Genomic DNA, 12,055 nt, shown 5'->3' with positions numbered 1-12,055 from the left:
AAGTTTCAAATAACTTATATACACCTTGATTCATTTACATTCCGAACCTCAAGCTCCCATATAAATTATCATTTAAATATTTATAATTTAATTCTTAATCACGGAGTATTTAAATAGATTCTCCCTCTGAATAGAAAGTCCAAATACGAGATACTAGGCGTCCGTACTTCCTAATTTATTCCGACCGTAAAAAAAAATACGAGTGGACCGATTCTCCAGGTTCGGCATTATGTGATTCATTACGTTTTTGTTTTTTACAAAAATTATTTATTTGATGGTAATTAAAAAAAAAATGTTTCCGCGGCTATTGGTTTACGGTTTATCTGATTCATTAATTTTTTTTACATAAATTATTTGTTTGATGGTAATAATAAAAGTTGTTTCCGCGGAGATGTTTACGGTTTTCTTTCCGTTGCCTTTCCTAAATTCTTCTCAATGAAGAAGGTGATCCAGGTCGGCGTCGCCGGCATCGTCATCGTTGCCCTCAACATCTTTGTCTTCCGATCTATCTCAGACGTCCCGCGGATGTTCCTCCTCGTCGGCGGCGGAGGCCCTGGTCTTCTGCATTGGGTCCGCAATTGGGTCTACTTGCATTCCCTCCACATCTTTCTCTGCATCGTCTGGCTTCTCCTCTGTTGCCTCGCCTCGTTCACACCTTCCCGATCTGCCTTCCCGTTGTCTTCCTCCGCTGATACCCCGCTGCCTTTTCCCGTTAATTCCGCCTCTACCGAGCCGCTGCCTTTCCCCGTTGGTTCTGCCTCTACCGAGCCGCTGCCTTTCCTCGTTCATTCCGCCTCCACCAAGCAGCTGCCTTTTCCGGTTAATTCCGCCTCCACCGAGCCGCTGCCTTCCCCCGTTCGTTCCGCCTCCACCGAGCCGCTGACGTTTTCGGTTAATTCCGCCTTGACCGAGCCGCTGCCTTCCCCCGTTCGTTCCGCCTCCACCAAGACGCTGTCTTTTCTTGTTAATTCCGCCGCCACCGTGCCGCTGCCTCCCCCCGTTCGTTCCGCCTGCACCAAGCCGCTGACGTTTCCCGTTAATTCTGCCTCGACGGAGCCGCTGCCTTCCCCTGTTCGTTCTGCCTCGACCGATCCGCTGCCTTCCCCTGTTCGTTCTGCCTCCACCGAGCCGCTGCCTTTTCCCGTAAATTCTGCCTCCACCGAGCCGCTGCCTTCACCTGAAACGCTGCGTTCGCCCGAGCTGCTGCCTGCCCCCGCTGACTCCGCCTCCACCAAGTTGCTGCCTTCCCCCGCTGACTCCGCCTCCACCAAGCTGCTGCCTTCCCCCACTAACTCCGCCTCCACCGAGTCGCAGCCTTCACTCGAGCCGACGCCTTCCCCTGCTGATTCCGCCTCCACCAAACCGCTGCCTCCCTCAGCTGATTCCACCAGCGCCGGCCGTGCTCTCTCTCTCGTCCTCTCCGCTGTGTCCAGCGCCCCCATCGTCTGCCGCAAATACAACCTCGTACGCTCTCTTGCCGATCAGATCCTCAACAGAAACCTCGGCAGTGGCGTGGAAGAGCTCCTGGAGCTCAACCGCGCAGCTCTAGCCGTCGCTTTCGCGAGGACGATTGCCCTCCTCGAGGTCGCCATCGAGACGGAGGTGTGCCTGGCATCGGGGCTTTGGCCGAGTTGGGCCGTGCAGGCGACAGATGAGCAGCGCGGCGCCTCGGCAGAGAAACTTGCGGCGGAGACGATGTGGCTTGGGCAAAAGATGGCGGAGAGCAGGGCCGCCTCGAAAGCTGTGACGATGTGGGGGTCGATGGTAAGGCTCCCGGTGCTCGCAATCTCCGTCAAGCCGTCTCTTCGAAACTTAATCGTTCGTGTTGGCGGTAGGAAGCAATTCTTCATCTTCTTCTACCATAAGAAGCGGCCGGATTTGAATTCCTATTCTTTTATTCTTAACATTCTTTTTAATACTAATATTTTTAATATTAACCGAACTCATAAATAATCTATATATATATATATATATATTTCCAGAATTTATGTTCACGCTTATCCACTCGGAGGAATTGGAGGGAAACTCAACAAGCTCCCGACTAGCAATGCTCAAGGCATGGCTGCCATTACTTTGCCAACTTGGGAAGGAGCCAGATACGGTCAGAATATTGCAGACAATGATTGAGAAATTTCCTCACAAGGAGCAAGACGATATACTATCTTTAGCAATGCTGAAGGCATGGCTGCCCTTACTTTGCCAACTTGGAAAGAAAGCAGATGCTGTCAGATTATTGGAGAGAAAGATCAAGAAGTTTACTCATGAAGGGCAAGGGGATATTCTATCTCTCTGGCTTCGTCACTACACCAGTTGTTCTGATTTCAATTGCCTTAACCTTGAAAATTCCTACATGCGATGGTACTCTGAATCTGAAAAGCTCAATCTGAAATGATAATTCTGTCTTATTTCAGTAAATTAGTGCATTCACTATCTATGGTGGATAATAATAGTCATATCAATTCATGCCTTTTAGGCATATTTTAGACAAATTCTACCTTATTTCAATTCGTGAGAATAAAAATAATTGAGGGGCTTTTGAAACATTTTAGATAAATTCTGTAATTCATATGGTACTTTTATCATTGATGCGGGAAGTGACATGAGGTTTCCACGTCGGAGAAGACGGTCAATAATATACTGAAGTGGAGAGTCTGAGGTCAATTATAATGTCCCTGATCAATTTGCTTGGGGATGTAATACTCGTTTGATCCCCCCGACTCTAAGCTCTACTCAGCTATCCCTAACTCGACTCTCTACTCAGCTCTCTCTGATTCTATGCTCTTCTCAGCTCTCCCTGATTCTATCCTCGGTTCAACTCACCCCAACTTTACTCTTTGCTCAGCTCCCCCGACTCTTCGCTCTGCTCAGCTCTCCCTAACTCCACATTCTGCTCGTCTTTAATCAGCCTCATCGGCTTAACACGGGGAGTTAGTCTCCCTAATCTCTTCAGGTCGGGTTTCTCATGCTGGGTCCTCCTTAGGCTCAATGGGCTAGGCCCTCACCATATAAAGGAAAACCATCAATGCTACCCCATGTGGAGTGTCAGAGGATAGAGAACGGTATGATTATATAAGATATGGGGTATGCTTCATGTCATACAATAGAAATATAATGATGAAATATTTTCTTTACCATAATATAACATTCAATTAATGAATACAGAATACAATCCCAGCAGCAATATAAAAAGAGGTATGCTCTGGCATGCATATGTACGCACACCCCTGCAAACACTCATCTACAAACTATAACAAACTTTTTTCATCTACTATTGTTCATCTTCCTCTCTCGCCGGAGCCTAACTTAAGCGTCGGAGTGGCTGAGCCAAAATACCCCTGATTTTTCTTCTAACGATCCTTTGTTGGTCTTCTTGTTTAGCTTGGTGAGTCTTCTTGTTGATCAACTCCCATAGTTATACAACAACTCGGTCAACGTAGAAGACAACTCACCGATAACTCACCCATCGACAATCTCAAGCAAGATTAATCTGACGTCGTTTATGGGAAACATATACCTGAATTGAGATGTTAAGATAGATGATACCGAAAGACTTGCTATCATCACTGATCCGACGGTAAGAATGGGGGACCCACAGAGGGGGTCCCGTCTGAGCGGAACCAGAGATTACCCAGCCAAAGGTTTGGGTTTCCGACGCCAAAGCAGGAGAACCGGAGTCGAGTGGCCGAGCGGAGGTGTCCGCTCGGCCGGAATCGTGGCGAGGGAACAGTGGTTAGCCGAGCGGCCTATTCGCTCGGCTCGGGATATGGTATGTCAGCAAAGGCATGATGATTAGACTGTACGCAAGATGGCACTATTAAAGGCCCCACCATCACGTCACGGAAAGGTTGATATAGTAACAGTATGGTCTTATGGATGCCCTTCTGACAGGCCCACACCTAAGCATGGTCGAAAGCAGGTGATTGCTTCGATTAGTGTGCCCAGGCTCCTTCGAGAGGTCTATATAAGGCCTCCACTTCTTCAACCGGAGGTACGCAAGTCTACATTTTCTAAGCCACTTTCTTATTCCTTCGCCTAACTTGAGCGTCGGAGGGCCGTCGCCGGGACACCCCCCCCCCCCGGCTCGGTTTTGTTGCAGGATCGCTGGAGCATCGTGCAGTTAGTCGGAGACTCACATCAGCAGCAGGGGAGCGCCACGTGCCCAGCGTCCGTTGGTTCAGCATTCGAACAGGATCAATTTGGCGCCGTCTGTGGGAACGCTCCTGCATCCGAACGGGAACAATGGACGAGGCTGGACGACAACACACGGTGACGCTTTCCACGGAGGAACTCGACGCTCTGGTCGAAATTAGGGCCGCCAAGCTTGTGGAGCAAAAACAGAAAGCAACAGCCGAGCGGCCGGAGCAGCAAGCAACGTCTGCGTCTGGTGGCCGAGCGGAAGCACCGCAGGCCACCGTTGCATTTCATCGGGCTCTATTCCGCACCCCTGAAGCCGTACCAGCTCATAGAGATAGGGGATCTTCTTCGGATGAAATGCCTAGACGAGATGATAGAAAGGGGAAAGCCCCCCGAGCGGACGCATCACCCGAGAGGATTAATCGCCAGTTTTCAGAGGCTATTCTGCGAGATCCTCTGCCGAAGCACTACGTGCCCCCGACGATCGGCGAGTATAATGGGACAACCGACCCGGATGATCATCTGGGTAAGTTTGATAACACAACTACACTCCATCAATACACAGATGGAGTAAAATGCCGAGTTTTTCTTACCACTCTCTCGGGATCGGCTCAACGGTGGTTTCGGAGGCTGCCGGACGGATCTATCACCAGCTTCAAAGACTTCCGAACGGCCTTCCTCCACCACTTTGCAAGCAGTCGGCGATATCAAAAAACCAACGTTAGTCTGTTCGCCATCAAGCAGGAAGCCCGTGAATCGCTCCGAGCTTACATCCAGCGATTCAACAAAGTGGCGATGGATATTCCAACGACCACATCGGAGACCATGATGAATGCCTTCACACAAGGCCTAGTGGATGGGGACTTCTTCCGGTCGCTCATCCGAAAGCCGCCCCGAGATTATGATCACATGCTACACCGGGCCAACGAATACATCAACGTGGAAGAAGCGCAAGCCGTCCGAAAAAAGGAAACTCCAACCGAGCGGGCGCCTACTCATGCCGAGCGGAAACAGCACGCCGCTCATCAGCCGCCCAGAGGACCGAGGGCCGAAGCAATCCGATCCCCCCACGCCAGATCACACGTACAAGAGGTAGTTGCCGCTCGGCACAAGCCAAAGAAGAGATGGACCCCGATGTTTTGCTCCTTCCACCGGACGGATACGCACAACACAAGGGATTGTCGAAGTCTTCCCTTCGTGGCTCATCCTGTGCCTCGGAATGTCGGACAACGGTCGCCCTCAGTCGACAAGCGACAGAGAACACATGAAGCCGATCGGACGCGAGCTGATAGGCCACAGCAGCAACAGACTCCCGATCGGCGTCGTTCTCCAAGGCAGGAGAATCGCCGAGCGTCCAGAGAACGGTCCCGACCGTCCGCTCGGGAAGAGGAAAATAGAAGCAATACTTCTTGAGGCGAGATCAACATTATTGCTGGCGGGCCGACCGGAGGAGACTCCAACCGAGCTAGAAAGGCGAGCGTCCGGCAACTCCAGATTCATGCAGTCGGCTGCAACCAAGAGCGGGCGAACGGACCGGAAATCAGTTTCGGACCAGGGGACTTGGAAGGAGTCGAAGTACCCCACGACGATGCCTTACTCATTAAAGCGGTAATAGCCAATTATACTATTCACCGTGTATTTGTTGACACAGGGAGCTCGGTCAACATCATATTCAAGGAGGCGTTCGATCAGCTGCAAATTGATCGAGCCGAGCTGCTGCCCATGACGACCCCGCTCTACGGGTTTATGGGCAACGAAGTTCAGCCGGTCGGACAGATTCGGCTGGCTACCTCGCTGGGAGAAGAGTCACTCAGGAGGACAAGGACAATAAACTTCATGGTGGTCGACTCTCCCTCGTCCTACAACGTAATTTTGGGACGACCGGCGCTCAGCGAATTCCGAGCGGTCGTCTCAACCTTCCATCAGAATATCAAGTTCCCCGTGGAGGAGAAAGTGGGAGAAGTACGGGGAGATCAGCTAGCAGCTCGGCGGTGCTATATAGAGATGATCCGAGCAGAAGCCTGTTCCTCTCAGAAGGCGTCCCGGATCGAGGTAAACGCCATCACTGAAAAGCCACCCTCTTTAATTTATGAAGAAAAAGAGGAAGTGCAGATTCACCCCACCCGATCGGAGGCCACAACCTTTATTGCGTCCGATCTGGAGGAAAAACAGAAAGAAGAACTGATCCAATGTCTCCAAAGGAATCATGATGTCTTCGTCTGGTCGACACACGAGCTGCTCGGAATTTCGCCGAGCATAGCGCAGCACGAGTTACATGTCCGACCGGACGCTCGGCCAGTGAAGCAGAGAAAAAGGGATTTCAGTGCCGAGCAGAATGCCATCATCCGGGCGGAAGTAGAGAAACTTCTAGAGGCCGGCCATATACGCGAGGTGCAGTTCCCGAGCTGGCTGGCTAACGGGGCGGCAAGTGGAGAGTCTGCATCGACTTTTGGGACTTAAACAAAGCATGCCCCAAAGATTTTTATCCCCTGCCCCGGATAGATCAGCTGGTGGACTCTACGGGCGGCTGCGAATTAATATGTATGCTCGACGCTCATCAGGGATATCATCAAGTGCCGCTCGCTGGGGAAGATCAAGAAAAAGTAACCTTCGTAACGGCCGACGGCACATATTGCTATAATGTGATGCCGTTCGGATTGAAGAATGTCGGGGCCACCTATCAACGCTTGATGAACAAAGTGTTCAGGGAGCAGATCGGGCGGAATCTGGAAGTCTATGTGGACGACATTCTTATCAAATCCGTCCGAGCGGCCGATCTCTTCAAGGACATGGAAGAAACCTTCCGAACGCTACGCAAATATGGAGTCAAGCTAAATCCCCAGAAGTGCCTGTTCGGAGCAAAAGGAGGGCGTTTCTTGGGGTACATAGTGACCGAGCGGGGAATCGAAGCAAATCCCAGCAAGGTGAAGGCTCTACAAGACATGCCGCCTCCAAGAAATACAAGGGAAGTGCAGCGGTTGACCGGTCGGATAACTGCTTTGTCCAGATTCATCTCCAAAACCGCCGACCGGAGCCTACCATTCTTCAAGATCCTGCGCAAGGCTACTAAGTTCCAGTGGGATGAAGAATGCGACCGAGCGTTCGGAGAATTGGAGACATATCTTAATTCTCTGCCTGTACTTGCCAAGCCGATCGGGGGTGAGTCACTTTATATTTATCTGTCTTCAACTGAGCATGCTATAGGCTCAGCACTTGTGAGGGCGAGCGGCGAAGAGCAGCCGGTGTATTTTCTGAGCCACATTTTAAGAGATGCTGAATCTCGTTAAACCAGGCTCGAGAAGTTGGCCTTTGCTCTGATTCTAGCCGCTCGACGCCTCCGACCATATTTCTTGGCTCATACCATCATTGTCCGGACGAACAGTCCACTGGGAAGAGTACTGTTAAATCCAGAAGCGTCCGGACGACTCATCAAATGGACTACGGAGTTGAGCGAATTCGATATTCAATACCAACCCCGTTCGGCAATCAAGGCACAATCCTTGGCAGATTTTATCACCGAAGTGCAAAGGCCAGAGCCAGAAGCCATGTGGAAGATATTTGTGGACGGATCGTCCACTCGGCTCGGAAGCGGGATTGGAATATTATTTCTCTCCCCTGAAGAAGAGAAGATGCACTTATCCGTTCGGCTGGATTATAGGGCTACAAACAATGAAGCAGAGTATGAAGCCCTCATAGCCGGCTTGCAGGCAGCACGGCATGTGGGAGCCGGTCGGGTGACACTTTATTCGGATTCACAGTTGGCCGCCCAGCAACTTTCTGGCACCTTTGAAATCAACAGCGCTCGGCTCAAACTCTACGCTGAGGCCTTTGAAAAACTCAAAGCTAATTTCTGAGAGGTTCTTATTCAGAAGATTCCCCGAACGGAGAACCAGGCAGCCGATGAGTTGGCCAAACTAGCAAGTTCTATAACGCCGGTCATTATCCCGAAGCCAATTGAACAAGTATCTTTGGTGGCACACGTTGACCGGATGGAAGGCCTCATGTTTCCGGACGACTGGAGGACACCTGTCACGGAGTTTTTGCGCTCGGGTGCCACACCGGCCGATCGGGATGAAGCCCAGTTGCTCCGGAGGAGGGCCGGTCGATTCACACTCATCGGCGATCAGCTCTACAAGAAGGCTTTCTCTCGCCCGCTGTTGAAATGCGTGAGCTCAGAAGACTCGGCTTACATCCTCCAAGAGGTACATCAAGGATCGTGCGGAGGACATCCGGGCGGACGATCACTAGCTAAGAAGATCCTGCTAGCTGGATACTTTTGGCCGACCTTACAAATAGACGCCGCTCGGACAGTATCTACGTGCCTTTCGTGCCAGAAGTATCACAACTTCTCCCACCGACCAGCAGAGGAGATGAAGGCATCAACCGTTTCATGTCCGTTCGATCAATGGGGAATGGATATTGTGGGTCCATTTCCGATGGCGACCGGGCAGAGGAAATTTTTGCTGGTGGCGGTCGATTATTTTTCCAAGTGGGTGGAGGCCGAGCCGCTAGCCAGGATCACCGAACAGATGGTCAAAAAATTCATCCGGTATCCCTCGCCGATTGGTTTCCGACAATGGGCGGCAATTCACAGGGAAGGTGCTAGAAGATTGGTGCAAAAGTTACGGCATCGAGCAACACTTCACGTCCGTGGCTTACCCCCAAAGCAACGGTCAAGCTGAAGTAGCCAATCAGGAAATTCTCCGTATTCTGCGCGCTCGGCTCGACCACTTAGGAGGAAGTTGGCCGGATGAAGTGCCGGGCATTTTATGGGCCATCCGAACGACTCCTAAGGAAGGAACGGGCGTCACACCTTTTCATCTGGTGTACGACGGCGAAGCGGTCATTCCGGTTGAAGTCGGCGTCGAGTCCGTCCGGGTCCAATGTTACGATGAAGGCAACGCCAAGCGGAGGAACATGGAGCTGGATTTGGTTGACGAGCAGCGAGCCAAGGCATCCGTTCGGCTGATGGCGTACCGGCAACGGATGAAGCAAAACTACAACCGGTGCGTCATTCCCAGATCATTCCAGGTCGGCGATCTTGTCTGGAAGAAAGTCAAGCCGGTCGGCAAGCTTGAAGCTCCGTGGGCATGTCCCTTCAAAATCATCGAAAAGCTCCGCTCGGGCGCGTATTATTTGGAGGATGAGGACGGTCGGCAGCTAGATAGGCCGTGGAGCGCGAACCACCTCCAGCCTTACCGGGCGGGGTGAAAGGTGTGCCAATGTAAATTATCCTGTGTACTTTTTTCGACTGAATACTTGAAATGCAGAAATGAAAAATCAAGAGAACAAATATAAGGCATCGTCAACGAGGAACGAAGGCCCCGAGCCGTTCAGCCGGAGGCAAATTGGTCGAGCCAAGCGCTTGAGGACCGAAGGCCCCGATCCGTTCGGCCGGTGGTAAATTAGTCGAAGCCAAACGCTCGAGGACCGAAGGCCACGTGCAGGAAGCAAAGTGGTGTAATATGGCGCTAATTCTTTGTATATTTTCTGTTAGCCTATATCCTCATAATGCAGGAAGCAAAAGTGATAAAAAGGATGACAAAAAGCTTCGCCGAACGAAAGCGTCAAAATTAGCCTTAAAGGCCGTCTAGCCCAGACGTTAAACCGTAGAGACGAGCCGGCATCTATAAACCCTCCGAGCGGAAGACCGTCTAGCCCAGACGTTAAACCGTAGAGACGAGCCGGCGTCTATAAACCCTCTGAGCGGAAGGCCGTCTAGCCCAGACGTTAAACCGTAGAGACGAGCCGGCATCTATAAACCCTCCGAGCGGAAGACCGTCTAGCCCAGACGTTAAACCGTAGAGACGAGCCGGCGTCTATAAACCCTCCGAGCGGAAGACCGTCTAGCCCAGACGTTAAACCGTAGAGACGAGCCGGCGTCTATAAACCCTCCGAGCGGAAGACCGTCTAGCCCAGACGTTAAACCGTATAGACGAGCCGGCGTCTATAAACCCTTCGAGCGGAAGACCGTCTAGCCCAGACGTTAAACCGTAGAGACGAGGCTCTATAAACCCTTCGAGCGGAAGACCGCCTAGCCCAGACGTTACGAGAGACGAGCCGGCGTTATAAACCCTCCGAGCGGAAGACCGTCCAGCCCGGACGTTAAACCGAGAGACGAGCCGCCTATAAATCCCGAGCAAGACCGACGAGCTCACGTTAAAATCGAGACGGTCCGGCGTCCATAAACCCTCCGGCCGGGAAACCGGGAGACGAGCCGGCGTCTATAAATCCCCGAGCAGAAGACCGACGAGCTCCGTCGTTAAAAATCGAGAGACGGTCCGGCGTCTATAAACCCTCCGGCCGGGAAACCGGGAGACGAGCCGACGTCTACAAATCCCCGAGCAGAAGACCGACGAGCTCCGTCGTTAAAAATCGAGAGACGATCCGGCGTCTATAAACCCTCCGGCCGGGAAACTGGGAGACGAGCCGGCGTCTATAAATCCCCGAGCAGAAGACCGACGAGCTCCGTCGTTAAAAATCGAGAGACAGTCCGGCGTCTATAAACCCTCCGGCCGGGAAACCGGGAGACGAGCCGGCGTCTACAAATCCCCGAGCTGAAGACCGACGAGCTCCGTCGTTAAAAATCGAGAGACGATCCGACGTCTATAAACCCTCCGGCCGGGAAACCGGGAGACGAGCCAACGTCTATAAAAATCGAGCGGAAAACCGACGAGCACCATCGTTAAAAATCGAGAGTCGGTCCGGCGACTATAAATACCCCGGGCGGACGAACGAATATCAGAGAATAAGAAACCGCGGAAACCACAAGTATTAAAACATTTAGGCCCGCTTGGGCGTTGGTCCTTCGATACTTGGCGTTTGTTGACTTCACACAGGCTAGATACGTGCAGAGCGAGTAGGCCCTCCCGCTCGGACTTTGTTTAATGGGTTAAGCTGATCAGCCGCGTGACGGAGAACACTCAGAGCATGACTGACTCCAAGCATAAACGTTAAGCAAACAGAAGAATATTATGGATAATGATCAGGAAGATGCAAGCGAAGACATAATTGCATTAAAGGGAAAGCATGCCGAACGGCAAGTACAAAAAGTTGCGCTGGGCGTAAGAAACGCAAAAACAAGATAGAGACGAGGAACACTCTTCACTCGGGGTCTTCGAAGTTGAAGAAACCGTCCGGAATGTCGTCTGTCATGGCCGCCACATCGGAGGCGGGAATGTGCATTCCCGCAGGAAGGTGGCCACCCTTCTTCAAGTAGGCCATAGTGACCTTAACGGCCTCGGCAAAGGTTGAAGAGACGCTACCGCCAAATTTCGTGCCAAACCTCTCAGAGCGGAGGTAATCTTGACGTGCAGCAGCCAGACGACTCGGCTCCTCTTCCTTGTACTTTCTGAGCGCCGCCCGGGAGGCAATTAGTGAATCTTGGAGAACTTTATGGTCCACCTCCGCTTTAGTGCGTTCAGCTGAGCGCCCATCCCGTTCGGCAGTTAGTTGGGCTTCCAGCTCCTTAGATCGCTGATCTAGGGCTCGGACTTCAACTTTCATCTTGTCCAGATCAGCGATCGCCCGCTTCTTCCGGCTACTGGCGCGCTTCACATCTTCGTCGCGCTTCTTCACCAAGCCTTCAAGTCGAGCCACCTCTGTAGCCAGGTCGGCGGCCTTCTTCTGTTCGGCCTCGCGGGCTTGTTTCTCCCGCTCGGCCGATGGACCCCCCGAAACTTGGAGTTTTTCCATGAGATCCTCCAGCTCGGCCAGCCGATGGCTAGTGGCGATTTGCTCAGCCCAATGCTGTAAGGGAAATAATAAAATCAGGAACCGAACAGTAGCATGACACAGGAAGAAAAATGAACCTACCTGAGTGGCCTGCTGCATGTGGTTATCGCCGAGCTGCTTGGGCGTCATGAGGGCCACCCGAATCTGGGCGTCCTCGAAAAGTTTGGCGAGTAGACCCGTCAAGGTT

The 12,055-nt window shown here is 51.9% G+C and overlaps 1 protein-coding gene across 1 annotated transcript; it reads left to right on the top strand.

Annotated features, from left to right (window-relative positions):
* The first annotated feature begins 403 nt into the window (after positions 1-403).
* Positions 404-2,458, top strand: LOC122025109 (helicase SRCAP-like). The gene is made up of 2 exons (XM_042583869.1): positions 404-1,831; positions 1,983-2,458. The coding sequence occupies exons 1-2, from the start codon at positions 436-438 to the stop codon at positions 2,390-2,392; spliced, it is 1,806 nt and encodes a 601-aa protein (XP_042439803.1). The 5' UTR covers positions 404-435; the 3' UTR covers positions 2,393-2,458.
* Positions 2,459-12,055: the final 9,597 nt, after the last annotated feature.

Source organism: Zingiber officinale, chromosome 9B (genome assembly GCF_018446385.1).
Source record: "Zingiber officinale cultivar Zhangliang chromosome 9B, Zo_v1.1, whole genome shotgun sequence".
Classification (NCBI taxonomy): domain Eukaryota; kingdom Viridiplantae; phylum Streptophyta; class Magnoliopsida; order Zingiberales; family Zingiberaceae; genus Zingiber; species Zingiber officinale.
The sequence above is the reverse complement of the archived record's forward strand: the minus strand, read 5'-3'. Positions and strand labels throughout refer to the sequence as shown.